The sequence below is a fragment of the Paramormyrops kingsleyae genome, chromosome 18, assembly GCF_048594095.1.
Source record: "Paramormyrops kingsleyae isolate MSU_618 chromosome 18, PKINGS_0.4, whole genome shotgun sequence".
In the NCBI taxonomy this organism is placed as follows: domain Eukaryota; kingdom Metazoa; phylum Chordata; class Actinopteri; order Osteoglossiformes; family Mormyridae; genus Paramormyrops; species Paramormyrops kingsleyae.
Window position 1 is genome coordinate 11,792,956 of NC_132814.1, and position 18,571 is coordinate 11,811,526.

The following is an 18,571-nucleotide window of genomic DNA, read 5'->3' on the forward strand; positions in this document are numbered from 1 at the left end:
TAGCGCAGTATGATTATTATGCATGTGTATAAGCTACACGAATAGCCTAGTCATTTGATGTAACACATGCAATAAGGCAGGTTGCCTTTGTGTGAGGGGACTTTCAAGTAACATATGCACCTTGACATTACCCTTAAACCAGCCTTCGAAGGTCGAATATCAGTTGCAGGTTTGACAGCTGGAGGTCATTGTTTGCGGACAGACCTGGACACCAGCCCGCAAAGGCGTAAGACGCCTGACATTTTCACTTCCTACCCCCAAACCTCTCTAGAAATAGACTGAACTGAACACACGGGTTGTTCTTAAGGCAATTTCGGATATCATGTTTCGCAAAATACTTCTCAAAACGTATAGGGAAAAATGTAATGTACTTGGCAGATGTTGGCATGATTGGTGATTTTTAAATTAACACATTTAAAAGTACTGTACCTTGAATAGACTGAAAAACAACAAATTATGGTTGTTTCTACACATTTGATAAAAGAAAAAGTTATTTTGACCTTATTATGGTGTAATTTAAACATAAAAATAGTGGACCGAAACAGTCGCCACTGAAAATCTGCAAACAATTTTGATATCGCAGAAAGCAAGTTTGGGAATTTCATAATAGTTAATGGTGCCAAATATATTACAAAGTACAGTAAAAAAGAAACCTGTGCATTTACAGGATTTTTGTAGTTGTTTGCCGCTTATAACTTAATTTCTTATTAAAAAAGCTGCTTTTTGTGCTGATCTCCAGTACTTATCGGATGTGAGATAAATATGTTTGATTTACATGTAACTTTAATGTAACTGAATGTAGAACTTTTATAAATATTTCTCTTTTCCAATAAACGTTCGTTGTTCACGCCTCTAACTTCTTACAGGAAACACACACAAGAGCCGCAGCATCGTGAGGCGTTTCACTATGATTTATGCGTTGGGCGGGGTCTGACTCTAAGCCAATCATGTGGTAGAGAGTTATACGTCATAGACTACGATCTTAAACAGAGGCGTGGCCAATCGTAAAAAAAAATAAACATGGCTGCCTTGTGAAAGTCATGTTGCTTGTTTGGGCAGCTCGGCAATTATACAGAGTGTGAACTGTTTTTATTGTTTAATTTCTTCCGTTTTAAATCAGTCGTTAAAACCAGCGGTTGATTAAGCACTGCGAGACGCACAACAGTACTCTCTGATCATGGATCACGACCAACAATTAAGAAATGTAAGTCACGCCACTGTTCCATAAAATATAATAAGACTGGGGTACAACTGTCATTTTGCAATGCGTTGACATTTCGTTGGATTGCAGCTGCGGGATTTTCTGCTCGTTTACAATCGGATGACAGAGATCTGCTTCCTGAGGTGCACCAGCAACCTGAACTACAGAAATCTCACGATGGATGAGGTGAATGAATCAGTCTTCGGTAAATGCCGTAAGGTTTACACGTTGATATTTCGGTGGCCCAACTGTACACTACGCTAGCTTTAGTGATGTGATGTCGAACAACGGTATTTCCCATTTTAGGCATTTGTTAAATTCTTAATTTCAGAATTTCATTAGATCAGTGCTGCTGGTTGCACCGCATATACACCGCAATGCCCCAAAAGGAATCGGACCCGAGTCACCGACAGACCATGATATCCCGGCTGAATGTTATAATTATCGCCAGAGACTATACTTTGGCATTTGGTTCCTTTCTGCTGCCAGTCTACTTTCTGTTACACATTTAAGTCTCAATTTAATTAGCTACGGTAGTTGTTTCTCAAACACTCGTATATGAGTTTAAGTATTTTCAGTGCGTGCTTGTAAGTACCTTCAGAAGGTGTTTGGGTTTAATCCCTCAGACAGAACAGGTCTCACCCTAGGACTAAGGGCCTGCAACCTTTCAGACATAAATTACATATACTGTACTTCATGGCAGTGCCACCTGCTGGCTAAGCTGTCTTTGTCTCCACAGGAGCGTTGTGTAGACAGTTGTGCGAGCAAACTGATCCGCTCCAACCACCGCCTGATGGGCACCTACGTGCAGCTGATGCCGCGCATCGTGCAGAAGCGGCTTGACGAGATGGAGAGTAAGACGGCCGAGGTGTCCAAGGGCAACGCAGGTGTGGAGCCACCGCCTGCGGTGGTACCTGGGGGAACCTCCTCAGCAGGCCCACTGCCGGGAACATCACCGACGGTGTCACCCGTATTGGCTGCTGCTCAGCCCTCTGCTACGGCTTCAGGAGGAAGCAGTGCCCCATTGTACCCAGTACAGGAACCAACAACAGTACCAATGCCAACTGTAACACAAGGGGTTCTGCCGGGTATGGTCAGTGCAGAGAAGCACCAACCAGTTCCTTCCAGTTCTCCTAGTAATGGTAGTACCTCTTCTGCATCAAGCCTGGGACCTTCTGACCAGACTGGACAACAGATTCTGGCTTCACCCTTATTAAAATGAAAGGAAATGGCATTATGTGTACTTGAATTGAATTTTATATACACTGCTCAAAAAAATTAAAGGAACACTTTTTAATCAGAGTATAGCATCGAATCAATTTAACTTCTGAAATATTGATCTAGTCCGTTAAGTAGCAATGGGGGTTGTTAATCGGTATCAGCTGCTTTGGTGTTAAAGAAGTTAAACAGGTGCCCTAGAGGGGCAACAATGAGACGACCCCCAAAACAGGAGTGGTTTAACAGGTGGGGGCCACTGACATTTTTCCCTCATCATCTTTTCTGACAGTTTTTTTCACTAATTTTGCATTTGGCTACAGTCAGTGTCACTACTGGTAGCATGAGGTGATACCTGGACCCTACAGAGGTTGCACAGGTAGTCCAACTCCTCCAGGATGGTGCATCAATATGTGCCATTGCCAGAAGGTTTACTGTGTCTCCCAGCCCAGTCTCAAGGCCCTGGAGGACATTCCAGGAGATAGGCAGTTACTCTAGGAGAGATGGACAGGGCCATAGAAAGTCCTTAACCCATAAGTAGGACCAGTATATGCTTCTTTGTGCAAGGAGGAACAGGAAGAGCACTGTCAGCCCTACAGAATGACCTCCAGCAGGCCACTGGTGTGCATGTCTCTGAGCAAACAATCAGAAACAGACTTCATGAGGGTTCACCCTGAGCACATGTGACAGAAGTGAAAGGGTAATGCTTCAGTCTCAGCCTTGCATTCGCTGTGATAGCATAATGCATGTTTACACTAGCTGAATACCTATATTTAGACAGTAAAAATACATTGACAATGATAGACAGCAACAGTAATTATTATATAATAAAATACATTTTAAAATAAAGATTTTTTATTAATTATTTTAATATTAATAATAAACCATTAATACATTTAATTATAATAATATTGTCGTGCTGAGCGGGGACGGAACGGAGACAAAGGCACAGACGTCAGGGTATCGGGGAATACGGGGTTTAATTACAGGTAAGGCAGGCAAAACGCAGACGGACAATACAATGACCGAACTGGGGAAACAAACTGAAACGCGGACTAAATACAGAGGACTAATGACAACCATAAACAGCTGATTACATGGGGATTCCAGCGTTAACGAGGGGCACACGGAAGGAGCGGACTATCTGGGCAGGACACATTGTTTTTTTGAACTTTACACATTGTTTGGATACATTTATTTTCTTACTTTACAAATTACTGTTTTGATAAATGTGCTTAGATATGTTTAGTACAGTATATGCTCTTGTAGTATCCTGTTCATTTTGTGTTTAAATGCTAAGAAAAACATATTTAGGTGTAATTTTTTGGGGCCGGGAACCAATTAATTGGTTTTCCATTATTTTTTATGGGGAAAATTCGATCAGAACTCGAACTTTTTAGGATTCGATCCGGAGTTCTGAACGGATTAAGTTCGAGTTCTGAGGTACCACTGTATTTAATTTATGAATTCTGCCTTGGAATATTTCATGCTATTGAATGGCCTCTACATGTCACATCCCAGGTACGGAATTCCTTTTCACACTGGAGACTTCGGTTTGGGGATCCCCTGAGTCCTAGTAGCTGAATAAAACCGCTTTTAAGAATACAGCCTCTCACCATCTGAGCCTTTCCAACTGGCGCTGCAGTTAATTCTCCGTATAGAGCTAAAATGTTTCTCTTGTAATTATAGCCTAATTTTCAGCTGCTCTCCAAATGTGCTGCTGACCAGAATATGCTGTTTTGTTGTGTTGGTGTTTTTTTGCCTTATGTGTTTTGTGAACGAGCTGTGTGTAAAATGTGACCGCAGGGGGCAGGAACTCCCTCGGCATGGTTTCAAATTGCATTAGTCGAATTTACGACTTGTGGCGCCGTCCGCCGCGGAAATATGCGCTCCAGAAAAAAAGCGAAGCGGAGGGGTTGCGTGGTGTCACATGGAATGGATTCACCAGCAGGGGGCGCAGCAATTGTAGATCTTACAAACTGCCAGAAATATAGCATTCGCCGACCACACGTCAGGAGATTTTTTTCTTGAGAGAAGAGGGTGTGGACGTCGGCAGTTTTACTATCCTCTGCCTGAATCCTTTTTTTGTGGGGATTTAAAGAGAAAGGGACGCAATCCAGCAGGTAAATCCATGCGATTCTGTCGCGCCCCGTCTTGTTGATTGGTTGATCGTTTCTTCGCTCTTCTGGCTGATATTTTCATACATGAACTTTCACGGTCGTCCGCGCCAGATGAAGGGAATGAGCACGGATAGTCCAATAACCTCATCCGAGAAACCCTACATCTGGACATTACGAGATATTCTTACACACATTGGTATAGGTTTATTAGACGTAGTTGATATGAACCAAACAACGATGTTTATTTTGATTGAAAGTTCCAGTTTTTTTTATTGATAAAAGATCAGTAATTCTAAAAAAAACTCGGTTTTGGACCTAAAGCGGAACCCACCGGCACTTGATGGAGTTTTTCTGTGAAGAAGGAACTTTTTGCCCTGCTCGCTTTCCTGCTCCTTTGCTCTGAAAGCTGGGATGCAGCGACGCCGCTTTTCCAAGTGCTGCTGGATTTCTGTGGGCATCTAACTTATTTGGGGAGAAAACAAAAGTAATGTAACATTCGAAGTCGTGTTTTTCAACATCACGTGACATTTATAGTGAGAAGTTCATTATACTTACGGTTTGACTATACATCCTATTGATTTCATGCTTGCTGTAGTTAACCTGAGGTGATTATATATGCATATATATTTTAAGTAGTTTAGAATTGTACGTGTTTGATATACTTTTAGAGAGTACTTTAAGCTGAAAAATATATCAGTTCTTGCTCACTAAGCCCAACCTTTACTAATAAACTCCTTTCAAAATGTAGTTATGATTGGCTAATTCATTTTAAAAATTGCAAAGAATTTCAAGAAAAGTAGACCTATGTGTTAGTATGAGTCTGACAAGTTTTACAAATTACTTTGTTTCCTGGTGTGCAGGGTTTTGCAGAGCTTGTGCAAATATGTAAATATATTTCCTGTCATTTTTATCTGTGATTTGATTAATAACTTGATGTGCACAGTGGTTTGGTGTTATCTTTGAATTTTACATTTTGCATTTTACAAATTGCATATGTTACCTAGAAAACACATTTTCTAAAGTTATTCGATTTTTGTAACCTCAGGTGAAGCATGAAGGGCTGTGGGCGTGTCCCTGAGGGAGGATTGTGGGCGTGCCCCCGATGGAGGGTTGTGGGCGTGTCCCTGATGGCGGGTTGTGGGCGTGTCCTTGTGGAGAGTGGGTGGAGCCAAACTCGGGGAAGGGATGGAGGCTCCGCCGGTCCCTCCAGCCCCGGTCATCCTTGGCGATGAAGCCTGCTTGTCAGGACAGCATTTCCCCCTGTTCCCTTTCCTTTCTTGGATGTTTCTGCAAGCCCCTGTGGGCTGCAAATGTGCTCAGAGCCGCGGAATGTACCGGTGCTTGTTCGTTCCTGCCATGAGGCCGGCAGACTGGGAATCAGCTGTGTTTAGGTTGCCGTTTGAGGCTCTGAACAGCCTCCATTTTGTTTACTTACGATGACACTATTTTAAACAAACATGGGACCCACACATGTCTGCTGCCACCCTTTTGTCTGTGTTACAGGAGTGTGAGCAAGTGCAGAAAGAGCCCGTCCCACTGGTCTTCCCTTGTCCCCATCTGCCTCGCCTTCCCCTCTCCATCCTCGGTCTGCGTTCCTTTTGAGGACGAATGCCCCCTGGAGGCTCTTTGGGTTCCTGGACCGGTCTTCTTCAGCTCTTAGTGCCCTAGTTCAGCAGCTCCTGAACATTAGTCCCCACCCGCGCCAGGATCATCAGGGTGACTAAGAGAGAGGGGCGACACGGGCAAAGACATGGACGACATCTTCACCCAATGCCGAGAGGGCAACGCCGTGGCCGTCCGCCTCTGGTTGGACAACACGGAGAATGACCTTAATCAGGGGTGAGTGGGCCTTCGGGGGGGTGGGGGGTCGCATGATCTAGGTTGTGAAGGTGGTGATGCTGGCTGTGGTCAGGCAAAGCTTTATGACTCCTCATGTGTCACTGGTACTGTTGGGATGGCGTGGGTGTTCTGTCGGCGAACCTGAATCAGCATAACTGAGCTGAGTCGTGGGTGGGTGGGAGGGGAGCGTAGTAGCTATGGCCATTTGGGAAGTGCGGCAGTGGGGGGGGGCGATGAATCATGATTCCATCTCATATGGATGAATTCACCTTCTGTACCTAATAGCAGTGTTTTTATACCCTTTCAGAAGAGAGTACCAGTTTGTACCTTTACTTGTCACTGGGGCTGTTCCCTCAAGGGTCTGCTAATTTGCTAATTATACCCTAGCTGTAGGTAAATGTACCTTTTCATCTAATTTAAGGTACAGAAATGGACTCTCAGGAACACTTTTGTACCATTTGGGGTACATTAATGTTGTTTGTACCTTGGGGATCTTTCTTATTTCTGTACCTTAAATTAGACTAAAAGGTATATTTACCTATCAGCTAGGGTACAACTGGCAAACTCTTTAGGGTACAGCCCAGTGACAAGCACAAGTACAAATTACTACTTTTTCCTTCTGACAGGGTCAGGAGTTATTTTTTACGAGAATGTCGGAAAACCACGGAACTGGATGACTGTTTCTCTTTTTTCAGTTTCTGTGGAGCTGACTTGAGTCCATGTTGCTATTATTGTACAAGTTATGTCATGTGAACATGAGCTGCTATGGTGTCATTCTGTAGTGCTGGGTGGGGCTGGGGGGTGGTGGTGATGACAGGGGTGTAGGGGAAGCTAAATAATTTCTGGCTTGAACCGCAACAGCGAAGGATGCGCGGTGTGTTGCTGAAGTCTGCCGGCCGGAATGCGGCTGTTTCAGGTTAGGTTGTGATCCCGGTCCCACCAGGGGTGTGTGCTGCTGTAGACCCCGGCACACTTTGCTCCTGTCCTCCATGCTGGCAGAGACATGTGTCACTGGTGGGGGGGCTGGATTAGGTGTTGTGGAGGGATTGGAACTAAAACACGCCGCATCCAGTCGGCGGACGTGATGACCTCATTCGCAGAGCCCGCATGTTCCTTCAGAGTTTCCGCTGAAGGCTGCCAGGCTGCTACGCTCTGCAGAACCTCTGTGGCTAATTGGGCCCAGACGGACGTTCCGCCCCCCACCACCCACCTACCTCTACTGGCTGCTGTTCCTTTATAAGTGTTTCCCAACCCGGTCCCCAGACAGCCCACATTTTTGCTCCCTCCCTGCTCCCAGCCAATCAAGAACATCAAATACCAGATACAGGTGTGCTGGGAGGGAGCAAAAATGTGGGCTGGCTGGGGGTCCCCGAGGACTGGGTCGAGAGACACTGTTTTATAAGATGTCTCTTGGAGCTCGTCCTTCTCCGGTGGGGGGTCGTGAGATGTGCTCCGTGAGAACAGGAAAGGGAGGAGAATATGTGGGATGCAGGAAGAAAAGCCAGGGGAATGGGAATACTGTGCCAAAGGCCGCGGCCTCGGTGCCAGCAGACACAAGATCCCAGTGTCTTCCTGGAATGGCTGCGCGTTCCGAAGCTCCAGCTGGTTTTGGATTCATCTGGTTACTTTGGGAGGAACGGATGCTGGGGTGTTTTTCCTAGACTGAAGGGTGTTCTGGATTCTCTTCTTGGGTGGGGGTTCTGTTCCATTACCGCTTTCATTGGTTGGATGGTTTTCACCACAAGTACGGTAGAGTGTTGGGTGGACTTGGATCTAAATGCCCCCCCCCCCCAGCCCCCATAGTTTTGCTTCCAGCTGGGCTGAAGTGCCCATGGTTGGGGTTGCCATGCGAGTCACCACGAGGATCTGATCTGGCTGTTCGCCCCCTCCCTCTGCACTTTGATGGATCTGGGTTCCCCTGAATCTCAGCGGATGTGCGTCAGAATGTTAATCAGCTCATTTGCTAGTCTGCACTCCCCCTCTAGCAGCATCGTCCAATAGCAGGCCCTTCTTTACCAGATTAAGGAGTCCTGATTGGCCCTGATTTTATGAAGAGTAAAAAAATGGCTTTGAATTGGCTAGTGTTACTTGCCCATCCCCCAGGAACTAGAAGGTGGAGCCTTTACCAGCATCCACCCATTGAAGAGGATACAGATAACCAACACACCTTTAATTTGTTGAATTGATTGTGACTGTGTGTGGAAGAGCTGGTCTGTGTTTTTGATTGTGCCTTGAGATTAAGCAGTTTGGTGTAACTCCTCAGCTCCTTAAACCCCCCCCCCCTCCCCCAGGAATGAATCTTTAAACAGTTAGCATCATATGCCAGTTTAAAAAAGACATCAGTGGCTCTTGCTCCCGTTTGTCCTCCTGCCAGTGATGGGCAGCCGATCAGCTGCCTGACTGGATGAAATGCCCAAGGCTGGCGGCTCAGTCTGTCAGGCCTAGAATCCGCACTCTGGGAAACAGGAGCTCAGAAGTGATGAGAATCTCAAAGAGCCTCGTCTCTGGAAGCGGGAATAGATACACACATTTTTCTCTTCCCCTCTGGGAAACTGTAGTTTCCATGACAGGTTTCTCCTCCAAAGTCTATGGTGTCCTGTTTACTGTCATGAAATATGTTTAGAGTCGACTCATTGAGTCCAGCCAATAGTGGCTGTTCCCCAGCCTGTTATTGAAGGGTGTGCGCGCACACATCTCTGTGTGTGGTCCCAGTGGTCAATGCCCTGCAGTTCTGTTAGGTTGTCTGGGTGTGTGAAATCTTATCCTTAACGTGCTGTTTAAGACGGCCATACCTAGTGTCCATCTTTGTCGATCTGTGGTTCTTATTCTGGGGGGCAGCAAGAACAGTACCAGTTTGCATGAGAAAATTGACAGTGATAGAAGGAATACTAATGGAAGGACTAATGCTAATATGGTCTTAGCTGTCGTAGCAGAATTATATAGTAGGAGATTCCACCGACGTTACCCGCAGGGGCGTTGGGCCTTGTTAGCTTCATTGGCACGAAGCTGTGTTATCCCTAGGGGTTGGACACATTAGCCACTGTAGTGCTAGCAGAGCGGAAGTGGTGGAACCGTAGAAACACAACAATGAGTATAAATACCGCGTGGTGAGAGCAAGGGGGTCACCCAGGGGCTACCCGGGGGGCCGAGGCCCTCCTTGTTTGGTGAGACCAGCATGCTGTTTATATTTAACCTCCCTGGAGGACAGTCCCCCCCCCCCCCCCCCCCACTCCACCATGCGGTGAGAGGGACCCTCACTCTAGGGGTAGAAAAGGTCCTCATCTCTGCATACGTGCAGAGAGGGGTTGTAAAGATAGGTATACAGAAATGGAACAGAGAGACTGAAGGAGAGAGAGAGAAGGACAGAGAGAGAAAGAGAGAGAGAGAGAAGGACAGAGAGAGAGAGAAAGAGAGAGAGAAGGACAGAGAGAAAGAGAGAGAGAGAAGGACAGAGAGAGAAAGAGAGAGAGAGAGAAGGACAGAGAGAGCGAGAGAGAAGGACAGAGAGAGAGAGCGAGAGAGAAGGACAGAGAGACCAAGAGCGAGAGAGAAGGACAGAGAGAGAGAGAAAGAGAGAGAGAGAGAGAGAGGGAGGTTTCTTTCCAGAACCCTACATGTGTGTGAAAGACCTCAGGACAGAGCTGTCCTCTATCCGCCTTCCCCCAGCAGTGCTGCCCAGGTCCCCCCCCCCCCCCGTCAGCTTCACTCCCACACTGGGTTGTGATCTGAACTGGGCAGATCAAACAGCCTCTTGTTCTCTGAATCGTCCAGACAAGATGGTGAGAATAAGAAGCCACAGTCCAGAACTGTGCATTGAGGCAGGAAAGCAGAGAAGGAGCAGGACTTCATGACAAAAGGAAGGGCATTGAATAATGGGCCACACACACACACACACACACACACACACACATACACACACACATACACACACACACACACATACACACACACACACACATACACACACACACACACACACACATACATACACACACACACACACACACACACACGTAGTGTAAACATATCCTTTTGGGGACCGCTCATTAATTTCAATGGGAAAAATGCTAACACTAACTATGACAACCTTAACCCCTACCCTGCCCTACCCGTAACCATAAGTAACCATAAGTTTTTGCATTTTTAGTTTTTTCATAGCTGTCACCAATTTTTATAAAATAGAGTTTTCCCTGATGGGGACCAGGATACCGGTCCCCATAAGGGAAAAATAATGGATACACATACACATACACACACATACACATACACATACACATACACATACACATACACATACACATACACACACACACACACAGTGCATGTTTGTGAAGGTATTTTACAAAGTTATAAACTTTACTATAGAGATTCTCCAGGCTACAGGGTCAGGACTTTGTTAGTGAACCATTTGGGAGAGTGGGGATTAAGGGCAGTTTCACAGAAGCTTCTGGAAGCTTGGACCGACAGATGAATGGGAGAGAGAGAGTCTACACTCTTGCGAAGCATATTCCTTAAAAGATTGCATAATTACCAACTTTTTTTGTTTTTATTGTTTTGTTTGTGATGTAGATCTGCCAGAGTTCATAGGGCCTCTTAAATAGATGGAGGGAAAGCGAGAGGCAGCGAGGGGAGATGGAGGAAGCAGATGAGAGTAACAGCTGTGGAATTGAGGGCTGCAGAATCATCCAGGAAGTGTGTCCAGGCCTTATAAGGTTTGCTTTCAACACCAGGCTGGCCTGTCACACACCCCCCACATCCCCCCCTTTCCCAGTGAGCAATGGCTGAAAAAATGGACGCCTTCGTGATCAACCCCAGCACTGTTAGCTTGGGCACCAGAAGAGGGGAAGGTCCTGAATGTAAATGCAATTGAATAATGTTATTTTAATACATGCTCCCCCCACACCAGGGATGACCACGGCTTCAGCCCCCTCCACTGGGCATGCCGGGAAGGTCGGACAGGCGTGGTGGACATGCTGGTCATGCGCGGGGCCCGCATCAACGTCATGAACCGCGGCGACGACACGCCACTGCACCTGGCTGCCAGCCACGGGCACCGTGACATCGTGGCCAAGGTGGGCACATTATGCACACGTGCAGTCGGTGAACACACACACACATATGCACACGTATACCGTCGTCAGAGACCTCCTGTCTGTGGAGGCCTCTATCCAGAGGTCGATAGTTCAAGTCCATCCATCCATCCATTTTCTGAAACTGCTTAATCCCCACATGGGGTCGCGGGGGGACCGGAGCCTATTCCGAGAACAATGGGCCTCACTCACCTATCCTTTCTTAAGGATTCTCTTAAATTTGTTCCTACGAAATTTGTTAAGAACAACCTATGTCGGATTCATGACGTGTTCTTAAGTAGCAGAATTGTTAAATGACAATTGGTAAATGTCAGAATCTTCGTAAAAAAGTGCGTATGTGGGGTTTAAGAACAAATTTGTTCGTAAGAACGGTTGGTGATTGAGGCCCAATGAGCGCAGGCGGGAACCAACCCTGGGCAGTCGCCAACACACCGCAGTAGTTGAGTACCAGTTGAGTACTCTGTGACGGTGACCCTTTATACTCAACTGGTTGGTTGAAACAAAATCTTGGTCTGGATTTTTACTTTCTGGAAATGAATGCCTCTGTACAGCACTGTGCTGTGGCATGAGGTAAGTCTCTTATGTGCCTCTCCATTTACCTCAGCTGATCCACTGCAAGGCGGACACCAACGCGGCCAACGAGCACGGGAACACAGCACTGCACTATGCCTGTTTCTGGGGCCAGGATCAGGTGGCTGAGGTCAGGCCACCCTCTGCTGGTAGCTGCATCTTATGGCGGTTGTGTGTCTCAGACTGGGGGTGGTGATGCTTTCTGATCCTTACACATGTATATGGAACCTGTATTTCAAAGGGTGCACTGATACTATCCAGTGTTATCTTGCAGAAACATCATTTGGCAGCTGAATGTTCCAGTTAAGGTTTGTCTCTGGTCTCTGTATCTCATCAGGACCTGGTAAGTAATGGTGCCCAGGTGAGCATCTGCAACAAGTATGGGGAGACTCCTCTGGACAAGGCCAAACCACACCTGCAGGACACCCTGAAAGGTGTGTGTGTGTGTGTGTGTGTGTTGGTGGGCTGTTGGGGAAGGAAAGGCTAAGATGTCTATCTCTCTCTTCCTGCCTGAGTCTACTTCCTGCCTGGGTTCATGTCAGGGTCAAATGTTTCCAGACAGCAGTAAAGTTTTGAGCTTCAAGTGGTCTTGTTTTGTGTCTCTTGAGTTGTTTTCTCCACTGCTGAAAATACCTGCACCTGCAGGAGCGAGGCCCCTTTCTGGACACAATCTCATGGCACCATCCCTTTAATGTTAATCAGTACATTGGGCATGGTCTTATAGCACCACCCCTTTAATGTTAACCAGTACAATGGGTGTGGCCTCATAGCACCACCCCTTTAATGTTAATCAGTACAGTGGGCGTGGTCTCACAGCACCACCCCGTTAATGCTAACCAGTACTGAGGGTGTGGCCTCACAGCACCAAATCCTTTCATATTAATCAGTACAGTGGATGCGGCCTCATAGCACCACCCCTTTAATATTAATCAGTACAGTGGGTGTGGCCTCACAGCACCACCCCTTTAATATTAATCAGTACAGTGGGTGTGGCCTCATAGCACCACCCCTTTAATATTACTCAGTACAGTGGGTGTGGCCTCATAGCACCACCCCTTTAATATTAACCAGTACAGTGGGTGTGGCCTCACAGCACCACGCCTTTAATATTAATCAGTACAGTGGGTGTGGCCTCATAGCACCACCCCTTTAATATTAACCAGTACTCTGTCTCCTTCTGTGCCACCACCCCTTGGACTGTGTCCCCATCAGAGCGGGCTGAAAAGCTGGGACAGAGTCTCACCAAGGTCCCATTCAAAGATTCATTCTGGAAGGGCACTACCCGAACACGACCGCGTGAGTAGTCCCCCCCACCCGCATCTAAAAGTTTTTGCACTGGTTGCATGATACAGATTCAGGAATGCTGGGCTGGGCTGGGACCTTACCGTTTGTCAGGTTTCCTCTGTAAACAAAGTCTAGCATTGACACTGGCTAGGGAGGTCAAACTTACATCAATGGAACCATGAGGAATATTTGTTTTTGATTGTCATACGCTCTAGACTTTTAATCATTTTGTGTGTGCGTGTGTGTATGTGTGTGCAGGTAACGGGACTCTGAACAAACACGCAGGCATTGATTTCAAGCAGTTGTCCCTTTTGGCCAAAATAAACGAAAACCACTCTGGAGAGGCAAGTCAACCCGGCGTGTTCCTGTACTCACTCCACCCCCCCCACCCTGATCTTCAAGCTGTGCTGACTCATCCTCTCGTAAACAGCTGTGGCAGGGCCGCTGGCAGGGCGCAGAGATTGTGGTTAAGGTACTGCATGTCCGGGACTGGACCACCAGGAAGAGCCGTGACTTTAACGAGGAATATCCCAAACTCAGGTGAGAATCCCAAACTCAAGCCCTGATAATGTGACCTCTTTCCTGGACAAGGCACATTTAATATTCATTCATCTTCTTTCTGTCAAGTGTTGAAGTTTTAGCTCAAATAAGACCCCCCTCCCCCGACTGTGCTGTACTCTCTCTTCAGGATATTCTCCCACCCCAATGTGTTGCCCGTGTTGGGGGCCTGTCAGTCGTCCCCTTCTACTCACCCCATCATCATCACGCACTTGATGCCCTACGGTTCACTCTACAATGTGCTCCATGAGGGCACCAGTAAGTGCTTCTTGGATGCTCATGTTTTACTTACACAAAGATGTTTTGAGGGCAGAATGAAAAATGATTGGTTCAGAGAGAACCAATCAGATTGTAGAGGAGGTGGTTCCAAGCAACTACAGGAGGCGGGACCAACCAATCAGATGTCTTGTACTTAGAAAACAAACCTTTGTTTTCCACAAACTTCTTTAAACCTTTGACCATTGGCACATTACACAGACACACCCTTGTGTGGTCACCCGCTTGATCAAATGTGAATTCTGAATGAGCGAATGTTAAGCGTAACTCTTATTGTTCAACTTCTCTCCCGCCCCCCCCCCAGATTTTGTAGTGGACCAGATGCAGGCAGTTAAGTTCGCCCTGGACATCGCAAGCGGCATGGCCTTTCTGCACACGCTCGAGCCTATGATCCCTCGGCACTATCTCAATAGCAGGAGTGTCATGGTGAGTTGAACGCCATGCTTGTGCTTTGTGTTTCTGTGACTGTGCCATCCCCGAAACACCAGTGTGCTGCTTTATGCCACCTTTACACATTAAAAAGGAAAGGAGGGAAACCCTTAGCTTACTTGTGCTGGGGGTAAACGGACGTGCCCATATGCTGTAATGAACAGGCTGCCCCCTAGTGGCTCTGAGCTGTAATCACAGTTTATAACTGGCTCCCAGTGAGCTACAGACATGCTGTCAGTGAGATGCAGTGACCACAGCAGGATCATATACAGCACCTCCCAGGAACCCTGATCACAAAGCGCAATTTACAGGTCATGTTCTTAAATTTGGTGAAATGAATCTTGGTCAGTTTGAGAACCTGCCAAATAGATGGTGGTGTTGGAGATGAACAACATTGTGATTCTGTTGAACCGCAAGGACCCTCTGGCCTTTCACACATTCACTGACAGACCTGCTTTGCGGTTTCTCCATGTCCGCTTGGGGTTTTAATGGCTGAATGTACCCCTTCCACCCACAAGCATACATGTTCACCTTATGGTTTCCAGTCTCTTCTCACCTGATTTCTCTTCCTCCTTGAAGGTGTGGCCGTGTCTCATAGCAACCTGAGTGTCGGCTTTTATGGTCACCGGTTATAAGTTCGCCATTATTGTCACACCCGCCATATTTAGCAGACGGCGTACAGTGGCGCCAAAAACAAACTCTGACTTTCTCTGGCAATAATGTAAATGGACGATGGCACTGAAGTGACAGTGCTGTTGCACAGAGTTAATGTGAAGTCCAAATCTGTGGGGAGGAGGGCAGCAAGGAGCTCAGAGTCCAGATGGCCATGGGGAAGCAGCTGTTATTTACACGTTGGTCACCTGACAGATCGACGAGGACATGACAGCCAGGATCAGCATGGCAGACGTGAAGTTCTCCTTCCAGTGTCCTGGCAGGATGTACGCTCCAGCCTGGGTGGCGCCTGAAGGTGACTACAACATGTGACTGACCAGTTAACACATGCACCAGTGTTTGGATCTGTAATGTCCATTTCCTGTCCTCGGGGACCCACAGACATTCCACGTTTTTGCTCTCACCGGGAGCTGGGAGGGAGCAAAAATGTGGACTTTCTGATAGGGAGCCCGGAGGGAGCAAAAACATGGACCGACTGCGGGTCCCCAAGGACCGGATGCACAAACACTGTTCTATGTAGTATTGTTCTCTCTCCACTCCCTTCCTGTCTTTCTGTCTCCCCCCCCCCCCCCCCCCCCAGCCCTGCAGAAGAAGCCTGAGGACATAAACAGGCGGTCGGCAGACATGTGGAGCTTTGCCGTGCTCCTGTGGGAGCTGGTGACCCGGGAGGTGCCGTTCGCCGAGCTCTCCAACATGGAGATCGGCATGAAGGTGGGTCAGGGTCGGTGGGCATGGATGGGTGCGCAGGGGGGCAGAACCTGCTCACGCCACACTCATGTATGTAAACAGATCTTGCTAAGCTCACTGTAAGTGTTCACAGACACAAGCATGTTTTGGTATGTGGTGTTTGTCCAGTGTCATAGGAACTGACCTGCAGTCAATAGTCTGAGGACAGTGTGAGACAGAAATGTGATCATCAGCTGAAATTCAGCTTTTATCACCTGGAAGATCAGAAGAGACTCCAGGCTGTCAGGCCAACCACCCCCCCCCCCCCACAGCACTTATGACAGGAAACACTCAAGCATTGACATGAACACAGATGAAGTTCTGAACACTCACATGAGTGTTCTTAGGCCTCTACTTCCAACTTAGAGACTGTTAAGTTTTTCTAAAGAGACCTTGACCTCTGGGAAGGTGCTATATTAATTAAACATATTACTATTATTACCTAATCCAAGTGCTAGCCAGACAAAAGGTTGCAGAGCTATAAACTGGCATAAGGAGTACAATGGAGCAGTAGGAAAGGTTGTGATGGCCTTCTACACAAATCTGTAATCGCAGCTCAAAAAATCCAAACCCTAACCCTAAATCCAACTCTAACCCACAGCCTGATTACATTGAATTCCAGATTAAGTCATATAATTAATAGATCCTTAATTTGTAAATGATTAGTCCAGTGGTGGATCCTGGCAAGAGCACGATGGGAAGTTGCCCAAGGTGGCATCTTCTGCACAGGGCACCAACCTAGCAGATCGCCGGCACCGTGCCCTCCCGGCAAAATGTGTGTTTGGGGGTGCAAGCAGCCATCAAATATGGGCTTCATGGGTGTCACATGGGCTTCATGGGTGTCACATGGGATGCCAGCTGCCACTGGATTAGACCCCAGATTATTGATACATTGATATAGAGGTCTACAACCAGAAAGTGTTCTTACTGTTCTCCTCTCTCTCTCTCTCTCCCTCTCTTTTTCTGTCTCTCTCCCTCCTGTCTCCTCCCTCCCTTCCCGTCTCTCCCTCCATCTCTACCTCCCTTCCTCTCTCCCACTCTTCCCCCCCCCCCTGTCTTCCCCCTTCCCTCTCTCTCTATTTCCCTCAATCCTTCTCTCTCTCTCTCCCTCCCTAACTTGTGTGCACAATGCCCCCCACCCTTGCAGGTTGCCCTCGAGGGTCTTCGTCCCACCATTCCGCCTGGCATATCGCCCCACATCTGCAAGCTGATGAGGATCTGCATGAACGAAGACCCAGCCAAGAGGCCCAAGTTCGACATGATCGTCCCCATCCTGGAGAAGATGCAGGACAAGTGAACCCCACTTGTTCCTCTAGCCTCTGATACCAGCCTTACTTAACACCATGTCTTACTGCTGCCTTGGATCCAACCCCAACTGTCTGCTCTTCCTTTGAAAGCATCTCTGCTCTTTGCTATTATTAACATTAATGTCAACTTAAATTTGTTACCAGTGCTTGCTTTTTGTTTACTTAAAACCATCTTTTGTTTGTTGATATGATGTTTTTGTGCGTTTGTGTTTGCCTTACTATGCAGAACATTCTGGGTGTTAATCCAATGGATGGGATCCCTTCTATCTCAGCCCCACCATTGTATGAGAAGTCAAAAAGAGACATTATATTACAACATGCCAATATAACATAATTTACACTCCCAGAAATATTTTTTTTTCTATTATTAATTAATTTGGCTGGTGCCTATCTGCATTTTTTAGCCTAACTTGGGGGGTGTCAATGTGTTTAACTATACTGCCATCTACAGGTATGCTGGAATAGTTGCAGTACAGTTCATTTGGTCTGCACCCATCTAATGGAGAAAAGGCAAATCGAATGTAGTTATCGCTAGTAATGCTGTCATCAGCGAAGTGAGTAGTTATCGTTGATTCTTTTCCCTTGTGCCTTGAACAGAAAATAGACACTATTAATGTGCATCTCTATCTGACCTTGATAAGCTGAGGAGCATTTCATGTGGTCTGTGCATAATTTGTGACAATCCATGGTACAGTATCACCCCTTTTTTCAATCTTTATCCCCATGCTTTGTGCATAAATGTCCATACTGACATGTTACTTTCACATGCATCACTAAACGGCAGATTTAGATTTTATTTCCTTCCTTAACCAGACTATACTTGAAGGAAGGGTGAATGTTGTTGGCGAATCATCAGTTACCGCTGGTCCCGTGAGCAAGCCGCTTAACTTCAAATGCTCCAGGGATTGGCAAAACCCGCTTTCTCAATAGTACATTCGATTTGGATAAAAGCAAAATAACTGTAAAAGTATGATGTTCTGAGGCCTAAGATGTCTGACCGAGAGGCTGAACGTTTTTATTCTGCACCACAAACACCTGATTTCAGGAGACCAATAATAGTCATACCTGTGCTTGGCGATGTGATGGTAGATAGGACAGATCACCAGGGCGATGGCGAATAAAATAAACTTCTAAACATATTTGAAACAAAATAATTTATTTTCAGCTTTCCACAGCTTAATTCACTGCCTTGTTTGTATCTCCAAAGACAAAAAGCATGCCACATGTTGTATGTAATTTATAAATATGTATATTAAAATGATTTCAGAAAGGCTGTCTTTTTTT

General features: G+C 46.6%; 2 protein-coding genes across 3 annotated transcripts; both read left to right on the top strand.

Moving 5' to 3' along the window:
• Window positions 1-103: 103 nt before the first annotated feature.
• On the top strand, window positions 104-2,503 carry timm10b (translocase of inner mitochondrial membrane 10 homolog B (yeast)). The gene is made up of 3 exons (XM_023800429.2): window positions 104-1,204; window positions 1,292-1,387; window positions 1,941-2,503. Exons 1-3 carry the CDS (start codon window positions 1,178-1,180, stop codon window positions 2,421-2,423), a joined length of 606 nt encoding a protein of 201 aa, XP_023656197.2. The 5' UTR covers window positions 104-1,177; the 3' UTR covers window positions 2,424-2,503.
• Window positions 2,504-4,385: 1,882 nt separating this feature from the next.
• ilk (integrin-linked kinase) lies at window positions 4,386-18,557 on the top strand. 2 transcript variants are annotated; one of them, XM_023800539.2, is made up of 13 exons: window positions 4,386-4,539; window positions 6,040-6,375; window positions 11,282-11,447; window positions 12,070-12,165; window positions 12,373-12,469; window positions 13,248-13,331; window positions 13,578-13,663; window positions 13,750-13,859; window positions 14,008-14,135; window positions 14,458-14,579; window positions 15,450-15,549; window positions 15,835-15,965; window positions 17,128-18,557. In XM_023800539.2, the coding sequence occupies exons 2-13, from the start codon at window positions 6,287-6,289 to the stop codon at window positions 17,275-17,277; spliced, it is 1,359 nt and encodes a 452-aa protein (XP_023656307.1). In that variant the 5' UTR covers window positions 4,386-4,539; window positions 6,040-6,286; the 3' UTR covers window positions 17,278-18,557. The 2 variants fall into 2 exon arrangements, with proteins under 2 accessions (XP_023656307.1, XP_072558431.1); XM_072702330.1 differs by lacking the exon at window positions 4,386-4,539 and adding an exon at window positions 4,562-5,020.
• The last annotated feature ends 14 nt before the right edge of the window (window positions 18,558-18,571 follow it).

Excerpts from the sequence above, each read along its gene's own strand:
- timm10b (XM_023800429.2), top strand. The coding sequence starts at position 1,178 with ATGGATCACGACCAACAATTAAGAAAT. Across the intron at positions 1,205-1,291 it reads ACGACCAACAATTAAGAAAT|CTGCGGGATTTTCTGCTCGT; the intron begins GTAAGTCACGCC and ends GTTGGATTGCAG. Across the intron at positions 1,388-1,940 it reads GAAATCTCACGATGGATGAG|GAGCGTTGTGTAGACAGTTG; the intron begins GTGAATGAATCA and ends TTGTCTCCACAG.
- ilk (XM_023800539.2), top strand. The coding sequence starts at position 6,287 with ATGGACGACATCTTCACCCAATGCCGAGAGGGCAACGCCGTGGCCGTC. Across the intron at positions 6,376-11,281 it reads GAGAATGACCTTAATCAGGG|GGATGACCACGGCTTCAGCC; the intron begins GTGAGTGGGCCT and ends CCCCCACACCAG. Across the intron at positions 15,966-17,127 it reads ACATGGAGATCGGCATGAAG|GTTGCCCTCGAGGGTCTTCG; the intron begins GTGGGTCAGGGT and ends CCACCCTTGCAG.